Here is a 23,274-nt window from a genome sequence, read left to right on the forward strand (position 1 = left end):
TCTTTTGCACAGCAAACTTCTGCCTGACATCGTACATCTTCTGCGTTAAATCGGCTAGATCCAAATACCCCGTAGTAAAAAAAAAAAAAACTCGAAAAACGATACAAAGAAACTAAAGATTTTTACGGCTTACCTGCCCCGTAATCTACTATTAAAAAACGTGAAAACGTCTACCCCCTAAAAAGGGGTTTCACCGTAAATCGGGGTACAAAACTTGGAAAACGGGCTAAACGGAACTTTTTACGAAAAACTACTACGGTTTTACGAAAAAGTTCCCCCCTTTTAAACGTTTTACCGACGTAAAAACTACCGTAACGTAAAACGTAAACGGGGGTAAAAAACGTAAGGTAACTTTTTTAAGTTTTTTTTTTACGTTTTTTTAAACCGTTTTTTTCGGGGTTTTTTTTTTTTTTAGGGGGGGTCGGGGGGGGGGGGGGGTTTGGGGGTTGATTGATTACTTAGAAAGATAAAAATCCCGTCCTTTAAGCTTAATTTGAGATGCCATTCAAACATAAGCTAACTGAACAAACAAGCAAATATCAACCAATCCTACTTTCTTAGACACATTTCATTTCTTTCATCATTAGAGTGTGGTCTGTAAACCCCCGTAAAACACCATCTGAAATCTTCCACCAACATTAGAGTGTGGTCTCTCACCCTCATCCATGTGTCCATTTACTCTCTTTTTTTTTCATTTCTTCTGTTCTTCATGCATCCTCTTCCCCTTCTTTCTCTAATTATTACTTTTATATATTTATTCTTTTCATTTTTCATTCCTATTCTTTTCCACATGTCATCACTGGTCTAGCAGCAAGCATTTTCCGGGGTGCTAACTTGCACAAATTTTCTACATGAGTTTTCGAGTACCTTGAGAAACAGCAATGTGTATTTGCATTTCCGTATCATGGATGACATGAAGGTCTTTGTCAGATGAATGAAGGAGAAGAATAGCATGCAAGAACAACAGGGGGGGGTTGTTTAACAGTAGTTCGAGAAATAGAAACGCATGTCGCTGGAAACTTTTAGCAGGATTATATATCCACCTGGCGATTACATCATACCTTCCTCTTATGAGTAGATTTGAGTAGCAAAGCTGAGCGTATGGCACTCAAGGTTTCTTATATTCAACTGCAGTAACAGAAAAGATAAGCTCGTATCATACATATCCAATAAGATAAAATAAAAATGAAAACAAAAATTAAGCTTGCATTATTGTACAAAGAAATGTCTTAAGAAAATATCTTCTGACCGCACCTAGCATGATCATTCGAAAAAAGAAACGAAAGAAAAAGAACTCTTATTACTTTAGAAGACTCTTATGATCATATTTTAGTCGAAGTGTCTTCACAGTGACAAGGCCAAGCATTATCCAGAAAGAGACAAAATGAAGACAATCTCAAAAGTGATCCGCATCAAACTTTTGCTTATTTCAATTTACACCACAAGTACACAAAACAGTAGGAGTTCATCTCAAAACACGAGAAAGCATCCTCAATCATTTCGCCGACACTATCAAGACTGTTCCCATTTGGCAGAGGGAAGGAGAATGAGCTTAAAAGAGAATATCAAATATGCTATATAATGATCACAAAGTCCAAAAGTATTCTCTAGATGTATTCATCAAGTCAAACTTAATATATCAGGGATTAAAAATGCAGCCTATGAGTTGGCACTCCGTCCTGCATCATTTAGGTGCAGGTTTCAATTCCATCAAAGATTCACGGGCCTATATCCACCTCAAGAAGTTTTTAAAAAAAGCATAAATGAAAAAATTAATAAATCATAATGGAGTTGTATTAGAGATTCTTATGCCAGTAGGAAATAAAGAGAACTTCTAGCACTTTCCCCCCTTTTTTGTATTTTGTTTAATGCTGGCGGGAGATGAATTTAAATGGGGAACATGATCAGCCGGGATTCATATATCCGACCCCAATTTATTAGGGGCTGAGGATTAGTTGTTGTTGTAATAAATCATAACAGGTATGTGCTTCAGTTGGTGACCCTACCATATTCTGTCCTGTCTCATGAAAAGCTTAAAGGACCATCGATTTCAAATTGCCTCTTGCATTTTCATCAACAGGACAAGTAGTCAAAGAACAGACTATAAGGAAGGGTAAGACCATGGTAACAAAAGAAAACTTTGGCATATCCATTTCTAAGTGTGCAGACGAACACATCATATGGTTATCCAATGTAACTATATGAAACTTTATTTGAAAAAAAAAATGAAACTTGAGCTTATTCCCAGAACCCACGGTGTGGGATAATACTGGGTATGTTGTTGTTGTTGTTGAAACTTGAGCTTATTCTACATTCATCCGTCAAATTAACTCTTTAAAAAAACTCAGACAACTAGTTAATGGTTATATTAGCTTAAAATGATAAATATCCATCAAGAACTCTTCTTGGAAAAACGAATTAGCAAGTGTATATCAATTAGCACCAAAATTCTCCATGATTCCACCTTCAGAGAAAGTACATGGGAAAACAAGGATGTTTAAGCATCCAATACATGTTTCATAGAGACACAAATCCACTATGCAGACACAGTTAACTTTTGTTTCAAAGCAGAATCTTTTTTCTGTAGTTTTCTTCATTGCAAGAACAGTGAAGAGGCTATATAATTGATAAGATTATAGTAATTTTGACATCATGCAGAGGAGATAGCTGATAAAAAGAGTGGAGGCTTACCACCACTGCCATTCCAGTATCTGCAAATCCGGGAATGCAAATAAGCCTTACCATCTGCCCTTCTGATCCTACACACAGTAGTAATGATCACATACTTCTCTAGAATAACAATTCAAAAATTCAGTAACATACCTTTTATCAAGCGAGTTTCAAATTTATCTTGATTGCCCACAAAATAAACATGAGGACAGGTTTCAACATAGAAAGGATCCTTATCAGTGAAAGGATAGCACCCTGCAAATGTAATTGTATGAATATGCTAACTTAGCTGGAAGAAATATATGCAGTCAAAGTTTGCAAACTCTTCAAAGAACAGAAAAGGTAATTATCTCAACTCTTTCTTTTCCAAGATCATATAGTTTGTCTCATCAAAATGATTTTTTGTGATCTAAAAGCATGAGCATACTTGAAGTAAGAGTATCTGGTTTGGCTTTCTGATGTCATGTACTTTTGTACCATCTTGGTACTATTTTAATAAGACTTTTACCATTTCAAAAAACAAAGCATGAATTTGTGAATCCAAAGAATAAACTGAGCAGAGTAGAAAACTTTAGGCATGGAAACCACAATCATAAGAACTTGCAAGCGTAGCAAGGCATAAAGTTTTGACCAAGGGTGTTTGGTGCTGTTGGTGCTAGATGTCTCCACCTCAATGTCCTCTCCATAAATTCAATACTACTGTTTGCCTCAGAATACTTGCCAAGATCATCAATATTTTGACCAGATGTACCTACGAACCTGAAGATCATGCAATAACCATGTGAACAACGAAACAAATTTCTACAAAATAACTATATCTACTACTGAATCTTACCTGATGTTGTCAAGTTCAAAGCAATGTGGATTTGTGCAAGATCTGAAAGTGTTATACGCTGATGATCCAGGGAACAGGCATCTATGGAGAGGCTAAAATTCACAGATGACCACAGAAAACCAATTAAACCTCTAAAATCTAAAGACAATGCTCCAACTGGTAGTATTCAAACATATGCTAAAAGCAAGAGGGGACCTGCTGTGGCAGGGCGAAATTTGCTGGATCACTGGACCCTGGCATGATATCCAAAGGTATACTTGCTGCAATCTGGAAAAGGAGAAAATCAAATTCTGAACTCATAGTGTACGGTTTACAGAAATATGTTGGCTTCAATTTAGGATTAGAGGACCTGCGTCAACAAAATATCAAGCTCTTTAATTGGCTCAAACAATCTAGACTGGTCCTTTGAACCCAGATTCTGCAACACAATCAAGTTCTGTTGTTAGTCGTCATTAATGGAGATGGAAACTAGTCCTTCCCAGTTCCGAGTAAAATCAAATGAAAGTATTTGCAGCACATGGAAAAAGAATTTAATTTTATTATAATTTTTTAGGGGAAGAACGGAGCAAAAACTTAATTAACTGAAGACATGAGTTCACTGAAATGAGCCTGTACAAATTAAATACTATTATCTTGACTCTTTTGAGTAACCAACTAGTTTTACATTACTGTCAAAAGTTCAAAAAAATTCAAGATCCAAAAGCTGCTAAGTTAATAACCGTAATTGTGTATTCAAAATGACTAAATATTATTGGAGCATTTCTAACTTTTTTTAAGTGACTATAATATTCTCCTTCACCATATAATATCTTAAGCTAGATAATAATGTGTCTGAATAGCTGAATTAAAGTCTTACATCTATTTTTAATCATTAGAGAAGAAAGCGGAATTTATTTTCAAGGACTGAGGGTGTTCAACAGGGCATTACTAGGTAAATCGACTTGAGAAAGTGGAGGAGCAAGCATTACGGAGAAGAGTTATCATAGAAAAATATGGCACTCAAAGAGAAAATAGGAATACAACCCAGTTTACCCTGCCATACAAGGTAGCTCCTTTCAAAAAGCATTATGAAAGCGTGGGAGAAGTTTTGTAGTCATATACAAATTAGTGTGAGTCAGTTTTTCGAATTAGAGATGGTGCCGTCACATACCTTTGTGTAATGGTTTTGAGTCTGTTAGAATTTCTTATCAGCAAAGGAAGAAGAATGGGAGTTCTGAGTTCTATTGAATCTACAGTTCAGGTGTCTGTTAGGAGAAACCTGCCAGATAGAGGTCCAAAAACAACAATCTTCTCGGGTTATTGCATAAATAGAAGATCACACTAATGGATGAAGAACTTGGAAGTGGGAGGGACAAAGGAAATGATTGTCTACTTGGATCATTTACAGTAGACTGTTGTGAAGGGAGGATATGAGTTCCCTTATTCATCAGTACGATCCCCAGTAAGTCATAAAAAAACAGTAACAACTCCCAGTGCTCCGAAAGGTGTGTTTCTTCATATTAATGGCATATGGGAAGCATTTTACATGATTAGGAATCTGAGGAAAAGTAGGAAATCTACATTCGTTGATTATTACGTGCAAGCCTACCGGAGATGACGTTAACCATTTATTGTTCCACTACATTGGTTATGTTGCGTTTTAAAGAATATCTTATGGATTAATTGGGTGATGCCAGGCTCAATCAAGGATATGTTGGAATTTAGAAAGAGGCAGAGAAGTAGATATGGGATGTCACTTTTCGCGCTTATGTGGACATATGTAAGGAGTGGAACATGGGGGCATTTGAGGCATGTAGAAGAGTTTATTGTTCAAATTAGAGGATTTTTCTTTTGTTTTCTGTATACTACTGGAGCAGCTGTGACAATCCAGTCAGAATTGATGATTAATTGCTACTTTGTAGAGAACCATGCTTTGTGTACATCTTCTACGGAGATTTCTCATCTAATCGATAAAAATTATTACTTTGTCCAAAAGAAATATTTCTGTAATTTAAACATCATTCAGAGCCACAATAAAATTTATTACTTCATCAAACAGAAAAAATCCGTAATTTAAATATCATTCTCAGAGCCACATAAGATAAACTAGTATCAGACCATTACTTCCAAATTACACTATGAATTGCAAGAATACAGTCCAAATTACACTATGAATTGCAAGAATACAGGTATAGATCAACAAAAAGAAATAATCAGTAGTCACTTGTAGTACATGCAACATATGTCTCATCATATTGCAAAGATATCATTCAATCAAGAAAAAACACTATGAAACATAAAGTCAGCAAGATGGCTTCTAACAACTAACATAACATCAAAGGCACAGAAATCACAGCAATTCAACGTGTCAAAGACTTGGCAATAAAGATCTCATTTGCTAACAGAAAACTTGTAGATCAGTGTTTCCAATAAATTGATTTGGATTAAGGATACAAATAAGTCAATCAATCAACAAAGCCTCAATCCCAAACTAATTGGGATCAACTATGTGAATCCTCTGGAACCATTTTTTGGTCCATATAGGCTCAATTCATTCCAGAACTAAATAATTTTCTTTTAAATAAGAATTAGGATTCTCTAAACAAGAGGCTCTCAAAATTTCACCTATCCCTACATTGACATAGAGGTCTCTAACTAAAACAAAAAGACTGGCAAAAACCGATCTAATGTAAGTGCAAAAACAAGAAGTCTTAACACTAACTAGTTGGATAGGTACTCTGTTGTGTTGTTAATGGACTTCATTTTTTTTTAAATAAGCAACAGATACTTCTTAATCTAGCACTTATTATCACAAAGCATTTGACGCATTAAAACAAACAATTTCTTAAACATGTTTCTTGGACTTTAATCTACATCTGAAACAGCAAAATGAACATCCAATTTCTATCGACAAGTTTAATGCCAGAGAGAAGTGTTAGCAATTCTAGCATGCGACTCGAAAAAATCCTCTCCAATGATGAGAAGTAGCATTAATTTGACGTACACAAGGGAAAAGATACTGGATGGAGAAGAGATTGAAACACAAGTTTGCTTTAAGGACAAAAGTGAAGATTAGTACCTGTCCATTGAGAAGTCCATGAGGTACTTCAACAGAGTTTCCAGCAATAACAACTTGAACTATTTGAGCTGCAATATTTTGTTCCTTTTCAAGTGATACATTTCAGGATAGCATAACATTAGCCAGATTGTCATGTGTCAAATACTTATAAATAGAAAGTTAAGAAAAGAATACTATTGAACCTTTGCGTCTCCTAAATGTCCAGTGATGTGATCAACAAAAAGTTGAAATTGGAGAGGACTAGAAGAGCTTTTCCCAACACTCAAACCAGATATGAAAACCACATATTTATCTTCACCTGTTTACATGCAACAAAAGATGTCTGATTATATCCCAGGAAAAGAAAAAGAACTGCAACAAAGTAGTATTTCCTTTAGTTGAAGTGAACATATAGAATTTGACACTTTCCTAGAGTCTAACAACTTTTACTTATAAAAAGATTTTCATATTCAAATGATTATGCTATTCTTCTGAGCTTCAAAATTCACAGTCACAGGCTGATGAAAATCAGAAATGGGGCCGCAAATAGATAAGAGAAAATATTGATGTTATCTAAGACAGATAGTTTTGTTATCAGGATTCTCAATTGAGCCAGCAATGGGATGAAATATCTAACACAATAGAGAAAGGTGATTGAGTAATAAGGTTTAACGACCCGGCTGGTTGTTTCATGAGTTACCGCTCCGTTTTCCCCCATTTCTGCTTCTTTATGCTTTGTTCATCTGTGTTATATGGTATCGGGTTAGTCGGTTCGAATCCTGAATGGTTTTGGAAAGGGTTTGAGACACTTAGTCTCTTAAGTTGGTCTTTTAGTTGGAAAAAGTCAACCGGGAGTTGGCTTGTGAGCAATCGATCTCGGAATTTGGTTTTTATGATTCGGATAGTTTCAGGAGGTGATTTGGGACTTAGGAGCGTGATCGGAATGAGTTTTGGACGTCCGGAGTAGATTTAGGCTTGAATTCGCGAATTTTGGCGTTTTCCTGTTGGTAGCGGAGATTTTGATATAGGGGTCGGAATGGAATTCCGGAAGTTGGAGTAGGTCCGTGGTGTCATTTGTGACGTGTGTGCAGAATTTCAGGTCATTCGGGCGAGGTTTGATAAACTTTTTGATCAAAAGTGGAATTCGGAAGTTTTTGGAGTTCTTAGGCTTGAATCCATGGTTAATTTGATGTTCCGGTGTTGTTTTAGGTGTTTCGAAGATTAGTATAAGTTTGGATGGTGGTATATGACTTGTCCATACTTTTGGTTGAGGTCCCGGGGGCCTCGGGGTGATTTCGGATGGTTGACGGGAGGTTTGGAGTTAGGAATTTGCAGCTGAAGTGCTGAAGCTCCTATCATAACCGCACCTGCGGCTTGGGGACCGCAGGTGCGGGCTCGCAGAAGCGCCCAGAGGGTCGCAGATGCGGAAATGGGCATGGGGAGCTGGAACCGCAGATGCGGTTGTTCGAGCGCACCTGCGATAGCGCAGGTGCGATGTTTGAGCGCAGGTGCGAGATGGCAAGATAAGTGATTTTTCGCAGGTGCGCAACTGGGACCGCAGGTGAATGATTTTGTACTGCAGAAGCGGTTTAGCTGGGGCAGAACATATATATTTGGCCCTTCGCGATTTTCAGCTCTTCTTCACCATTTTAAATCGATTTTGGAGCTTTTTGGGAGATTTTGAAGAGGGAATTCAAGGGAACTTCGTTGAGGTAAGATTTTTGAACATAAAACTCGTTTCTATGGTGTTATTTCACGGATTAAGCTTGTAATTAATGGAAATTAGTGGTTGAAATTGAAGAAAACTAGGGCTTGAAATTGGAGACCTAAAATTAGGGATTTGAGGGGTCATTCGTGGTTGGATTTTGGTAAATTTGGTATGTATGAACTCGTGAGAGGATAAGGATTCCATTGATGTTAATTTTGTCAGATTCCGAGACGTGGGCCCATGGGTCGGGTTTGGCCAATTTCGGGTTTCTTGATGCAATTTGATTATTTTCGCATGGGCTTCGTTCCCTTAGCATATTCTAATGTTATGATACTGATTTTGGGTAGATTCGACGCGAGTTGAGGCCGATTCGAGAGGCAAGGGCATCGCGGGCTAGAGTTTGGACCGGATTGAGGTAAGTAATGATTGTAAATGTTTTCTTGAGGGTATGAAACCCCGTATTTCACATCGTTGTGCTATTTTGAGGTGACGCACACGCTAGATGACGAGCGTGGGGTCGTGCACCGTTGGGAATTGTGACTTGGTCCGTCCCATATGAATATTAAGTCGCGTATTTACTTGAAAACTATTTGATATTGTTATATTATGGAAAGTATTATTGTGTTTAGGCTAAATGTCGTGTCTGGGCCTTGTGCCGATTGTTTGGACCCTTAGGGGCTTTTACTACTGACTTCCTCACTGTTTTTGGTTTGATATTTACACTCAGTCTTGCTATGTTCTTACTGTTTTCATAACTCGATTTTATTCACTCCTCTTGATTTCAAAAATGATATTTTCAGCCGAGTACTTGTTTTACTGTCAGCCCGAGGGGCTTGAGTGAGTTTTGACTGAGTGAGACCGAGGGCCTGTGTTGTGAGGATGTTATGGGGTCGGGCTGCGCGCCGCAGCATGTGGTACTGATTTGTGATCTTTGAGAGGCCGAGGGCCTGATTTATTATGCCACGAGGTGGCTTGTGATTGTTATGAGGCCGAGGGCCTGTTTGATTATGCCGCGGATGGCTTGTTATTGCACTTGGGCCGTAGGAGCCCCTCCAGGAGTCTGTACACCCCCAGTGAGCGCGGGTACCCAGTGTGAGATGTGATATTGCCCGAGGGGCTGTTGTTGTTTCATGTTATTGCCCGAGGGGCTGATACGAGTGATTGTGAGATAGCCCGAAGGGCTGGTTCTATTGATATTTTGCCCGAGGGGCGGTTATGGTACATGTTTTGCCCGAGGGGCTATTTTACGTTTCTATCCTTTTACTCACTGCTTTCATCACTCGTTTGAAACTATTGAAAAGTGTTTTAAAAGGGTTTTACTGAACTGAGATGTTTTTACGAGTTTTACTGCTTTACTACATTGTTCTGGACTTATACTATTTTGTTGTAGCATTATGCTGTGGTTTACGTGTTTTCTTACTGCTCAGTTGCCTTTACTTTTATTACTTACTGAGTTGGCGTACTCACATTACTCCTTGTACCTTGTGTGCAGATCCAGGAGTCTCGGGTCACGCTAGCGAGTGCTGATTTGTCTTCCAGCAGGCTTTCGGAGTTGACTAGGTAGCTGCTTGGCGTTCGCAGCCAGTGCTTCTCCTTCCTATCTTTATTCCGCTTTGTATTAGTTTGTTTCAGACTATGTTGTCTTTTTTTTCTAGACGAGTTGTAGTTGCTCATGACTGGTGACACCCCGATGTCGGGCTGTGTTTTGTTTCCGCATTGTTCTATGCTATCATACATTTCTGGTTTTCAGCTTATTAATGACTTTTAAATGACTTATTATAATTGTTGGATTGGTTCCGGGGTTTGTGTCGGCTGGCTAGTTTCATGATAGGCGTCATCACGACCGAGTCCGTTTTAGGGTCGTGACAAGTTGGTATCAGAGCCTAGGTTACATAGGTCTCACGAGTCATGAGCAAGTTTAGTAGAGTCTCGTGGATCGGTACGGTGTCGTCTGTATTTATCCTCGGGAGGCTGCAGAACCTTTAGGAAAACTTCATATTCTTGAATTCCTGTCGTGCGAATCTTTTGATTCTAGTACTAAACTTCTGTCATTCTATTCTCTCATAGATGGTGAGGACACGCGCTACCGGTCAGGATGGACGACCACCAGTACCACCAGCTGGGGCCACTAGAGGCCGAGGACGCGGTCGAGGCCGTGGTAGGGGCAGGGGTGTAGCCCGCACAGCAGCTACGGCAGCACCTGCAGACCCACCGTCAGCCCCAGTTCAGGATCAGATCCCAGTTGTGGACGCTCCAGCAGCACTAGCTCAGGCATCGGCTGTGCCTATTGTCATTCCGGGTCTTCAGGAGACCTTGGCTCAGATCTTGACCGTGTGCACTAGTCTCGCTCAGGCGGTCGCAGTTTCTACTACCGCAGCCACTTCTCAGGCCAGGGGAGGCACTCAGACTCCCGCCGCCTGCACACTCGAGCAGGCTGATCAGGGATTGCAGACACCGGAGGCACCAACAGCCGAGCCGGTGGCAACTGCTCAGGGTTATGTAGCTCTAGTTATGCCAGAGGACGAGCAGCGCAGATTTGAGAGGTTTGGTAGACTTCAGCCTCCGACTTTCAGTGGTGCAGAGGGCGAGGATGCCCAGGGTTTCTTGGACAGGTGTCAGAGGATTCTTCGCACCGCGGGTATTCTGGAGACCAGCGGGGTCGCATTTACTACTTTTCAGTTTACTGGAGCTGCCTTCACTTGGTGGGAGCCTTATGAGAGGTGTAGGCCTGGTGGTGCGGCGCCCCTTACCTGGCAGCAGTTCTCCGCTCTCTTTTTGGAGAAGTATGTGCCACAGTCCCGTAGGGAGGAACTGCGCAGGCAGTTCGAGCAGTTGCGACAGGGAGATATGACTGTGACGCAGTATGAGATAAGGTTCTCAGAGTTAGCTCGTCATGCTATTTGGTTGGTCTATACGGAAAGAGAGAGGATCAGGAGGTTCGTGGATGGACTCACATATCAGCTTCGGATTCTCATGGCTAGGGAGAGGGTGTCAGGTGCTACTTTTGAGGAGGTAGTTGATATCGCTCGCGAGATTGATTCATTTCGTCGCCAGGAGCGAGAGGAGAGGGAGGCCAAGAGGCCTCGGCGATCTGGTAGTTTTGGGGGTTCTCCTTCGAGAGGTCAGTTTCAGCACGGCAGAGGCCGCCCATTCAGGCATGCTCAGTCAGCTCGCCCAGGTTATCGTGGGGCATCATCGGGCCATGGTTCTCACAGTTCTCAGCAGGGTCATTCCTCACTCAGTGCCCTTCCAGCCCAGAGTTCGTCCTGTGCTCCATCAGTTCAGGGCTCTTCTATGCCAGGTACATCTGCTAGTCATTCTGGTGCTAGGGGTTCCCTTAATCCCCGTCTCCAGCACCAGGGAGTTGTTATGAGTGGGGGGAGTTGGGACATATGTGAAGGCAGTGTCCTCGTCGTCTTGGGGGTTCATCTCAACAGAGGAGTCAGCCATCGACTTCAGCACCAGTTACTTCACCACCCACCCACCCAGCTAGGGGTGGAGGACAGTCATCTAGGGGTCGCCCAAGAGGGGGAGGTCGATCAGGTGGTGGTCAGGCTCGTTTCTATGCACTCCCAGCTAGACCTGATGCTATTGCTTCAGATGCGGTGATTACAGGTATTGTCTCAGTCTGCCACAGAGATACCTTTGTGTTATTTGATCCCGGTTCCACTTTTTCATACGTGTCACCATATTGTGCTCGTTATTTGGATACGCCTCGTAAGTCTCTTGTTTCATTTGTTCGTGTATCTACTCCGGTGGGTGATACTATTATTGTGGACCGTGTGTACCGGTCGTGTGTGGTGACATTGGGGGTTTGGAGAGAGTGGATCTTTTGTTACTCTGTATGGTGGATTTCGATGTGATTTTGGGCATGGATTGGTTATCCCCGTGCCGTGCTATTCTGGATTGTCACTCTAAGACAGTGACGTTGGCTATACCGGGCGTGCCATGGATTGAGTGGCGAGGTTCGACTGATTTTGTTAGTAGTAGGGTGATATCATTTCTGAAGGCTCAGCGGATGGTTGGGAAGGGTTGTGTTTCATACTTGGCGTTTGTGAGGGATGTCAGTACAGAGACTCCCAGTATCGATTCTGTTCAAGTTGTGAGGGATTTTCCCAATGTGTTTCGTGCAGACCTGCCGGGCATGCCACCGGATAGGGATATTGATTTTGGTATTGACCTGGTGCCGGGCACTCAGCCCATCTCTGTTCCACCGTATCGTATGGCACCAGCGGAGTTGAAGGAGTTGAAGGAGCAGCTTCAGGAACTCCTTGATAAGGGGTTCATTCGGCCTAGTGTTTCGTCTGGGGTGCGCCTGTTCTGTTCGTGAAGAACAAGGATGGCACTATGAGGATGTGCATTGATTACAGGCAGTTGAACAAGGTTACAATCAAGAACAAGTATCCCTGCCTCGCATTGATGATTTGTTCGACCAGCTTCAGGGAGCGAGGGTGTTCTCCAAGATTGATCTCCGTTCAGGGTATCACCAGCTGAAGATCAGGGACTCGGATATTCTTAAGACAGCTTTCAGGACCCGATGTGGTCACTATGAGTTCCTTATGATGTCTTTTGGGCTGACCAATGCCCCAGCAGCGTTCATGCATTTGATGAACAGCGTGTTCCGGCCTTATCTCGACTCGTTCATTATTGTTTTCATTGATGATATTCTGGTGTATTCGCGTAGTCAGGAGGAGCACGCGGAGCATTTGAGAGTGGTATTGCAGCGGTTGAGGGAGGAGAAGCTTTATGCAAAGTTCTCCAAATGTGAGTTTTGGCTCAGTTCAATGGCTTTCTTGGGGCACGTGGTGTCCAGTGAGGGTATTCAGGTTGATCCGAAGAAGATAGAGGCGGTTCAGAGTTGGCCCAGGCCGTCCTCAGCCACAGAGATTCGCAGTTTTCTTGGTTTGAGGGGTTATTATCGTCGGTTCGTTCAGGGATTTTCATCTATTGCATCACCCTTGACCAAATTGACTCAGAAGGGTGCTCCATTCCAGTGGTCGGATGAGTGTGAGGCGAGCTTTCAGGAGCTCATGACTGCCTTGACCACAGCTCCAGTGTTAGTTTTGCCATCAGCTTCAGGTTCATATACAGTGTATTGTGATGCTTCGAGAGTGGGTATTGGATGCGTGATGATGCAGAAGGGTAGAGTTATTGCTTATGCTTCTCGTCAGTTGAAGCCCTATGAGAAGAACTACCCTGTTCATGATTTAGAATTGGCTACCATTGTTCACGCGTTGAAGATTTGGAGGCATTATTTGTATGGTGTGTCTTGCGAGATGTTTACTGATCATCGTAGCCTCCAGCACTTGTTCAAGCAGAAGGATCTCAATTTGAGGCAGCGGATGGTTGGAGCTGCTAAAGGACTATGATATTACTATTTTGTACCATCCGGGGAAGGCCAATGTAGTGGCCGATGCTTTGAGCCGGAAGGCGGTGAGTATGGGCAGTTTTGCATTTATTCCTGTTGGGGAGAGACCTCTTGCAGTTGATGTTCAGGCCTTGGCCAATCGATTCGTGAGGTTGGATATTTCGGAGCCCGGTCGGGAATTGGCTTGTGTGATTTCTCGGTCTTCCTTACTTGATCGCATCAGAGAGCGTCAGTATAATGAATCTCACTTGCTTGTCCTTAAGGACAGAGTTCAGCACGATGATGCCAGAGATGTGACCATTGGTGATGATGGGGGTGTTGAGGATGCAGGGCCGGATTTGTGTGCCCAATGTGGATGGGCTTCGGGAGTTGATTCTGGAGGAGGCCCATAGCTCGCGGTATTCCATTCATCCGGGTGCCGCGAAGATGTATCAGGATCTGAGACAGCATTATTGGTGGAGGATGAAGAAAAATATTGTGGGATTTGTAGCTCGGTGTCTCAATTGTCAGCAGGTGAAATATGAGCATCAGAGACCGGGTGGCTTGCTTCAGCAGATGGATATTCCAGAGTGGAAGTGGGAGCGGATCACCATGGACTTTGTAGTTGGGCTCCCACGGACATTGAAGAAGTTCGATGCTATTTGGGTGATTGTGGATCGGCTGACCAAGTCTGCGCACTTCATTCCTATTTGTACTACCTATTCTTCAGAGCGTTTGGCAGAGATCTATATCCGAGAGGTTGTTCGCTTGCATGGTGTCCATTTTCCATCATTTCAAATAGAGGCACTCAGTTTACTTTGCAGTTTTGGAGGGCCGTGCAGAGAGAGTTGGGTACTCAGGTCGAGTTGAGCACAGCTTTTCACCCTCAGACGGACGGGCAGTCCGAGCGCACTATTTAGGTATTGGAGGACATGTTGCGCGCTTGTGTGATTGACTTCGGAGGTTCATGGGATCAGTGTTTACCGCACGCGGAGTTTGCTTATAACAACAGCTATCAGTCGAGTATTCAGATGGCTCCATATGAGGCCTTATATGAGAGGCAGTGTAGATCTCCGGTTGGATGGTTCGAGCCGGGCGAGGCCAGGCTTTTGGGTACGTACTTAGTGCAGGATGCTTTGGACAAGGTGAAGGTGATTCAGGAGAGGCTTCGTACAGCACAGTCGAGACAAAAGAGTTATGCTGACAGGAAGGTTCGTGATGTGTCCTATATGGTTAGGGAGAAGGTTCTCCTGAAGGTTTCACCCATGAAGGGTGTTATGAGATTTGGGAAGAAGGGTAAATTGAGTCCTTGGTTCATTGGGCCTTTTGAGGTGCTTCGGAGGATTGGGGAGGTGGCTTATGAGCTTGCTTTGACACCCAGTTTGTCGAGTGTGCATCCGGTATTTCATGTTTCTATGCTCTGGAAGTATATTGAGGATCCGTCTCATGTTCTGGATTTCAGCACGATTCAGTTAGAGGGTGATTTGACCTATGATGTGGAGCCAGCAGCTATTTTGGAGCGTCAGGTTTGAAAGTTGAGATCAAAGGACATAGCTTCAGTGAAAGTGCAGTAGAGAGGTCGGCCCGTGGAGGAGGCTACCTGGGAGACCGAGTGGGAGATACGGAGCAGATATCCTCACCTATTTGAGGCTTCAGGTATGTTTCTTTACTCGTTCGAGGACGAACGTTCGTTTAAAGGGGGAGGATGTAACGACCTGGCCGGTCGTTTCATGAGTTACCGCTCCGTTTTCCCCCATTTCTGCTTATTTATACTTTGTTCATCTATGTTATATGGTATCGAGTGAGTCGATTCGAATCTGGAATGGTTTTGGAAAGGGTTTGAGACACTTAGTCTCTTAAGTTGGTCTTTTAGTTGGAAAAAGTCAACCGGGAGTTGACTTGTGAGCAATCGATCTCGGAATTTGGTTTTTATGATTCGGATAGTTTCGGGAGGTGATTTGGGACTTAGGAGCGTGATCGGAATGAGTTTTAGAGGTCCGGAGTAGATTTAGGCGTGAATTGCCGAAATTGGAATTTTGGCGTTTTCCGGTTGGTAGCGGAGATTTTGATATAGAGGTCGGAATGGAATTCCGAAAGTTGGAGTAGGTCTGTGGTGTCATTTGTGACGTGTGTGCAAAATTACAGGTCATTCGGACGAGGTTTGATAGACTTTTTGATCAAAAGCGGAATTCGAAAGTTTTTGGAGTTCTTAGGCTTGAATCCATGGTTAATTTGATGTTCTGATGTTGTTTTAGGTGTTTCAAAGATTGGTATAAGTTCGGATGGTGGTATATGACTTGTCTGTACTTTTGGTTGAGGTCCCGGGGGCCTCGGGGTGATTTCGGATGGTTGACGGGAGGTTTAGAGTTGGAATTTGTAGCTGAAGTGTTGAAGCTCCTGTCATAACTGCACCTGCGGCTTGGGGACCGTAGGTGCGGGCTCGGAGAAGCGCCCAGAGGGTCGCAGATGCGGAAATGGGCATGGGGAGCTGGAACCGCAGAAGCGGTTGTTCGAGCGCACCTGCGATAGCGCAGGTGCGGATGTTTGAGCGCAGGTGCGAGATGGGCGGATAAGTGATTTTTCGCAGATGCGCACCTGGGACCGCAGGTGCGCACCTGGAATCCGCAGGTGCGAGATTTTGTACCGCAGAAGCGGTTTAGCTGGGGCAGAACATATATATTTGGCCCTTCGCGATTTTCAGCTCTTCTTCACCATTTTAAATCGATTTTGGAGCTTTCTGGGAGATTTTGAAGAGGGAATTCAAGGGAACTTCGTTGAGGTAAGATTTTTAAACATAAAACTCGTTTCTATGGTGTTATTTCACGAATTAGGCTTGTAATTTATGGAAACTAGTGGTTGAAATTGAAGAAAACTAGGGCTTGAAATTGGAGACCTAAAATTAGGGATTTGAGGGGTCATTTGTGGTTGGATTTTGGTAAATTTGGTATGTATGAACTCGTGAGAGGATAAGGATTCCATTGAGGTTAATTTTGTCGGATTCCGAGACGTGGGCCCGGGGATCGGGTTTGGCCAATTACGGGTTTCTTGATGCAATTTGATTATTTTCGCATGGGCTTCGTTCCCTTAGCATATTCTAATGTTATGATACTGATTTTGGGTAGATTCGACGCGAGTGTTGAGGCCGATTCGAGAGGCAAGGGCATCGCGGGCTAGAGTTTGGACCGGATTGAGGTAAGTAATGATTGTAAATGTTGTCCTGAGGGTATGAAACCCCGAATTTCACATCGTTGTGCTATTTTGAGGTGACGCACAGGCTAGGTGACGAGCGTGGGGTCGTGCACCGTTGGGGATTGTGACTTGGTCCGTCCCGTACGACTATTAAGTCGCGTATTTAGTTGAAAACTATTTGATATTGTTATATTTTGGAAAGTATTATTGTGTTTGGGACTAAATGTCGTGTCTGGGCCGTGTGCCGATTGTTTGGACCCTTAGGGGCTTTTACTACTGACTTCCTCACTGTTTTTGGTTTGATATTTACACTCAGTCTTGCTATAACTCGGTTTTATTCACTCCTCTTGATTTCAAAAATGATATTTTCAGCCGAGTACTTGTTTTACTGTCAGCCCGAGGGGCTTGAGTGAGTTTTGACTGAGTGAGACCGAGGGCCTGTGTTGTGAGGATGTTATGGGGTCGGGCTGCGCGCCGCAGCATGTGGTACTGATTTGTGATCTTTCAGAGGCCGAGGGCCTGATTTATTATGCCACGAGGTGGCTTGTGATTGTTATGAGGCCGAGGACCTGTTTGATTATGCCGCGGATGGCTTGTTATTGCGCTTGGGCCGTAGGAGCCCCTCCAGGATTCTGTACACCCCAAGTGAGCGCGGGTACCCAGTGTGAGATGTGATATTGCCCGAGGGGCTGTTGTTGTTTCATGTTATTGCCCGAGGGGCTGATACGAGTGATTGTGAGATAGCCCGAAGGGCTGGTTCTATTGATATTTTGCCCGAGGGGCAGTTATGGTACATGTTTTGCCCGAGGGGCTGTTTTACGTTTCTATCCTTTTACTCACTGCTTTCATCACTCGTTTGAAACTATTGAAAAGGGTTTTACTGAACTGAGATGTTTTTATGAGTTTTACTGCTTTACTACATTGTTCTGGACTTATACTGTTTTGTTGTAGCATTATGCTGTGGTTTACGTGTTTTCTTACTGCTCAGCTGCCTTTTACTTTTATTACTTACTGAGTTGGCGTACTCACATTACTCCCTGCACCTTGTGTGCAGATCCAGGAGTCTCGGGTCACGCTAGCGAGTGCTGATCTGTCTTCCAGCAGGCTTTTGGAGTTAACTAGGTAGCTGTTTGGCGTTCGCAGCCCAATGCTTCTCCTTCCTATCTTTATTCCGCTTTGTATTAGTCTGTTTCAGACTATGTTGTCTTTTTTTATATTTCTAGACGAGTTGTAGTTGCTCATGACTGGTGACACCCCGATGCGGGCTGTGTTTTGTTTCCGCACTGTTCTATGCTATCTTACATTTCGGGTTTTCAGCTTATTAATGACTTTTAAATGACTTACTATAATTGTTGGATTGGTTCCGGGGTTTGTGTCGGCTGGCCTAGTTTCACGATAGGCGCCATCACGAGCGAGTCCCTTTTAGGGTTGTGAAATAAGGGGACTTTGTAGGAAGTGAAACTCCAACAAGATATTAGAGACACGAAAGAAAATAAACTTTGCTGGAAAAAATGACCAGAATGCTAAAATCAGTTATGCTAAGCTTAAATCACGTGTTGACCAGGATCACTCAATTCCACCACTGAAATTTACATTGTTCACATAGAATAAAACATAGCTTTCATCAAACAATCTTAGGAAAAAGAGTACGCATACAAAGAAAGTTTTAACGACTTTTTTGTGCAGGAACTTCTAATCATATAATAACCCCAGGTGTGTCAATTAGAGATCTAAAATTAAAAATGTTGCCTGTATGGATGCAGTACTCAATGAACATAAGCACAAATCACCAGATAAACTAAAAACAGGGAAGTTGGTACTTTATACCTAAGTCAATTGGTCGCTCTATTTGCTGTGGTAGACCAGCCTCTAGAACATCTTCAACTAAAAAATCACCAGCACTAGTTTCTTTTCCATGCAATGCAGCAATCATACCTACAGAACAGCATACATAATAAAGTAATCATGTCATTTATAAGCCAGATAACTTACCCTTGCAAAAGGGAGAAAAACTTTCTCTAATAGAAAATGCAATGTCAGTTAATGACTACATCTTCAAACAAAAACGTAATTTAGAAAACCAGCCAAAAGCCTCAATCGTACAGCCAAGATCAGTTAAAAAATAGTTCAGCTGCATGACAGGACTGAGCTAAAGCTACTCACCTGTTACACATATAGATGGCAAAAGAACAGACCCACTTAGTTTGACTCTTCCGCTCTCGTCTTCCAGAACTAAATTATCATCTGGGTGCGTAAAGTTATGACGTTGTACAAGCGGTGCAGAAGATCTCTGTACAACCAAGCTCAATTATTAGTGACTTAAAGACGGGAAATATTTACACAAGTACAAGGCATATCTGCACAAGAAAGGTTCTAAAATAAACTTTTAGACAGGAAAATCAACATGTTATGTCATCAACGTTTTATACCTCTTTAGAGTACTCATCGAGAACAGAAGGTTTTAGCTTCATGTGCTTGTAGAGTGTCCCAACTATAATGCATTCTTTGCCTTCCTCTAATCCCAGAACAGTACGGACTGCAATCAAGATGCAAGATACAGTAGTTACGGAAACAAAACACAGGGAAAATGTAACAATTGATATTGTAAACCTTCTAACCACCAATAGGTAAGCTCTAAATGATGCTAAAGTAACAAGTGCAAATTCCAAATTTCTCTTTCGTGTGCTCCACCTTGTGTAGGAATTAACTTAGCCACCTTTTAAAGATAAAATCAATATACGACCACCATAAGCTTCAGTTAGACCAGTGAAAATAAACAGTGGAGATAAGTGTCAGTGGTGGCACCAGAAAATAGGACGAATTTACTTATCAAAAGAGGATCAGAGATAAAACTTTCGAAACTCATAGAGCACATTTGGAATTTGAAACCTTTAGTAATGATCACCTTTGCATTTGTACGTTGAATCGTACAATTAGTCATCTTAAAAAAGAATCAAAAGTCCCAGTTCTCTTTTATTAGTTTTCCAAGTGAAGGGGAACGGAAGGGGGAAATAAAAGGATGAACAATTTTACAACTCACTTTTCCACCATAATTTCCAGTGTAACGAATTAAAAGAAGGTGAAATGAATAGTTCAGTACTGTAATTCTTTGAGTAGTGGTCAACTTGCACTCTTCCATTCCTCTATTCAAGAAAAATTGTAGAATTTTCAATAATAACGTACACAAGTTTGTAATTCTTGTTGTGACAAACTAAAAAGGAAACAGTGTCACTTAAATTGAGATAGAGAGGATAAATATTTACTTTGCTAGAAGAAGGGAAGCAAGGGGGTAAGATTAGTTACCAGGCAAATGGGGTTTCCAATTGGGAATGAGAGAGTAAAGGAGAGTACGCATCAAATGGAGCCTAGCATAATATATTTGACTGTACTGCTGTCCCCTGTATACCTCCTTCCCTATATCAAAACTCTCATCCTGTTAAAGCAATGAAAACCTAGAAATTAAGGTATAAAAATAAAATAAAAAGGAAGAATTTTTTTGCAAATTGACTGCGGTAGCTTTGAATTGAAGGGCAAAGAAGAGCGTAGGAGCAAGAGAATTATTGGTAAAATGCTACCAAAGAATGGTAGAGGGACTGTTTTCGCTGGAGAAGGTTGCTCTCTGAGTCCACTTCCATTGCTGCGACCATGGCGGGAAAATTACTCTATTGCGACAGCACTACTACTATTCTATGTATAGTAGTAAGTAGTAAGTACTTATAATAGCGCTCGCTTTGCAAGGGGGAGGTACTGGGTTCGATACCTGGCGTCTCCATTTTTCTATTTTTGCTCAACTTTGTGACGCCCTTTTGCCCTCTTTAATATGCATTCTTTTTGCCTTTTTTTTTTCGTATGGAGGGGGGAGGGGAAGGGGGAGGGAGGGGAGATTGTTAACAACACTTGATTTCAGGAATGTTATCGAGAATACAGTAGTTGCACAAGAGCTCTATAGAGGAAGCTCGAGTGTTCCGCCCAGAAATGGAAGAGAAGAAGATTTGGAAAAAGAAGAATTAGAATAGGAGATTGTAATACTTTCTCATTAATTTGTAATGAATTCAGTACAGTCATTTATACTACTCAATTGGAAATGGAAATTACAGCTCAATTTGTTATTCCGTGAATCTAGCTAGCTAACTCTAACTAACTTGACATTGTACTAACTACTTTTTGAACTGGCTCTAACGACCTCTGCCGACGTGGCTTCATCAGTTGACAATTTGCGTATCAATACTCTCCTCCGCAAAAGATCCTTGACCACAAGGACCAAAATGAGGAAACCTTGTCTTAAGGACATTGAAGTACTCCCATATAGCATGGTCTACTAACAGTCCAGACCATTTAACTAACACCTGGCCAACAGCCTTATTCCCCTTTTTCACCATACGCCTTTGTAAAATTGCTTTAGGATTAGGACAATGGGGGCTAGCAATATCAACAGTAGGTTTGTAGGCAATTTGATCAAATAATGCATAGCACTTCTTAAGAGGGATATACGGACTGTTTGATGGATCTTCATTGAGGGTGGGAAAAGCAATGTATAGGCAATAGGTCCAACTCGTTTGATCACCTGGAATGGACCATAATATTTAGCAGCTAACTTATGGAATGGTTGAGAAGACAAAGTAGACTGTTTGTAGGGTTGTATCTTGAGATATACGCAATCTCCCATTGAAAAATTCCTATTAGTCTTGTGTGAATCGGCCTGTTGTTTCATCCTCAGTTGAGCCTTGTGCAAGTGATACTTAAGTAGTTGGAGCTTCAATTCCCTTTGCAATAAGGCATTGTCGATCTCTACTGAAGCGGACTCACCTGGTAAGTATGGTAAATGTAGTGGGGGAGGTCGACCATATAGAGCCGCATACGGAGTAGTGTGAATGGCAGAATGGTATGAAGTGTTATACCAATATTCAGCCATAGGTAGCAAGAATACCAATCAGCAGTGTCTTCATTGCAAACCTCAAATTATATTTCTAAGTATTTGTTTAAAACTTCACCCTGAACATCTGACTGGGGGTGATATATTGTAGAGGTGTTCAATTGGACTCCTTGTAATGAAAAGAGTTCCTGCCAAATGAACTCGGGAAGCTGCATCTCTATCACTTGTTATAGCCTCAGGGAGTCCATGTAGTCTAACAACCACATCAAAAAAAAGTCTTGGCTACTAACTGAGCAGTATAAGGGTGCTTTAAGGTCATGATGTGAGCATATTTGCTCAAACTATTAACAACCACTAAGATCACTTCATGGACCTTAGACTCAGGCAAGCCATCTATAAAATTCATGCTTATTTGAGACCAGACCACCTCAGCTATAGGCAAAGGCTGCAGCAGACCAGGATAAGCTGCTAAGTCTACTTTATTCTTTTGGCATATATCTCATCTTTGGATGAAGGTCTTCACATCAGCTCTTATTTCTTTCTAATAGAACTGAGTTAGTAGTCGTTTGAGGGTAGCATCCACACCAGAATGGCCACCCTGCAGGTGGAGCGCCGTAGTTTAATGATGTCAATTCTTAGGTTCTGCACCTTCCCTTCCACTAACCTACCCTTCCTCCTCGGTTGGTTGTGATTCCAAGTGAATTGTGAGGGTGTAGTAGGATTGGACTTCTATTCAATAAGAGCTTTCAACTCATTATCAGAAGAGCAATTGTGCACTATAGCTTGAAGCAAGTCTGAATTAGTTGTAAAGCCAGCAGTTCAGCTCCTGAAACTCTTGACAATGTGTCTGCAACTTTATTCTCTACTCCCTTCTTGTATTCAATAACACAATAAAATGGCATTAATTTAGTCAACCACATTAATTGTGATTTGGTTTGCAACCTCTGCTCCATAAGATACTTTAAAGCCCTATGTTCTATCCTTATGATAAACTTACTGGGACCATTTAGTGACTGCATGAACTAAGGCTAGCAGCTCCCTATCATAGACTAAAAGTGCAGCTTGCCTAGTAGACAAGGCCTTGCTGATGAAGGCTATTTGGATGGCCTTGCTGCATTAAGACAACACAAATACCATATCCACTACAAATGTCTTGGTGGAGTCAGGTAAGGCCAACGCAGGGGCATTGGTCAAAGTTTCCTTCAACTTCTCAAAGGCTTCAATAGCTTGTGGTGACCATTTGAAGTTGTCCTTGTGCAGGAGATTTAGTGGCCTGTATTACCCACAAATAGTTGAATAAATCTCCTATAGTATCCAACTAATCTCAATAATCCCATTAGTTGTTTAGTAGTTGCTGGTATAGGCCATTGCTTTACAACTTCTATCTTCTGTGGATCAGTAAATACACATTCTTTCGTGATGAAGTGGTCTAGGTACTCTATATTATTTACCCCAAAGAAACATTTTCTTTTCTTGGCATGCAATTGATGCTTCTGCATCTCTTGAAAGACAGCCCTTAAGTGCCATAAATGATCCTCCAAGGTTCTATTATAGATCATAATATCATCAAAAAATACCAACACATATTTCCTAAGAAAGGCATGGAAAACAGAAT

General features: G+C 41.9%; 1 protein-coding gene across 2 annotated transcripts; it reads right to left on the minus strand.

Annotated features, from left to right (window-relative positions):
- Window positions 1,035-20,482, minus strand: LOC109223281 (DNA polymerase delta small subunit). Of its 2 annotated transcripts, none has more exons than XM_019387531.1 (14): window positions 20,362-20,482; window positions 20,090-20,219; window positions 19,216-19,322; window positions 18,950-19,076; window positions 18,614-18,721; window positions 6,746-6,861; window positions 6,564-6,647; window positions 3,855-3,923; window positions 3,701-3,772; window positions 3,506-3,597; window positions 3,302-3,429; window positions 2,824-2,925; window positions 2,692-2,753; window positions 1,035-1,128 (listed from the first exon to the last, which is right to left on the minus strand). In XM_019387531.1, the coding sequence occupies exons 1-14, from the start codon at window positions 20,431-20,433 to the stop codon at window positions 1,069-1,071; spliced, it is 1,329 nt and encodes a 442-aa protein (XP_019243076.1). In that variant the 5' UTR covers window positions 20,434-20,482; the 3' UTR covers window positions 1,035-1,068. The 2 variants fall into 2 exon arrangements, with proteins under 2 accessions (XP_019243076.1, XP_019243075.1); XM_019387530.1 differs by having other exon boundaries at window positions 2,692-2,759; window positions 20,362-20,480.

Source organism: Nicotiana attenuata, chromosome 3 (genome assembly GCF_001879085.1).
Source record: "Nicotiana attenuata strain UT chromosome 3, NIATTr2, whole genome shotgun sequence".
Lineage (NCBI taxonomy): Eukaryota > Viridiplantae > Streptophyta > Magnoliopsida > Solanales > Solanaceae > Nicotiana > Nicotiana attenuata.

What these genes read in the sequence shown, in the direction of transcription:
- LOC109223281 (XM_019387530.1), bottom strand. Translation starts at nt 20,433, where the DNA reads ATGGTCGCAGCAATGGAAGTGGACTCAGAGAGCAACCTTCTCCAGCGA. An exon ending in ATGGACTTCTCAATGGACAG is followed by an intron (nt 3,924 to 6,563) that starts GTACTAATCTTC and finishes ATTGTGTTGCAG; the next exon opens with AATCTGGGTTCAAAGGACCA. An exon ending in ATACTGGAATGGCAGTGGTG is followed by an intron (nt 1,129 to 2,691) that starts GTAAGCCTCCAC and finishes CTGTTACTGCAG; the next exon opens with TTGAATATAAGAAACCTTGA.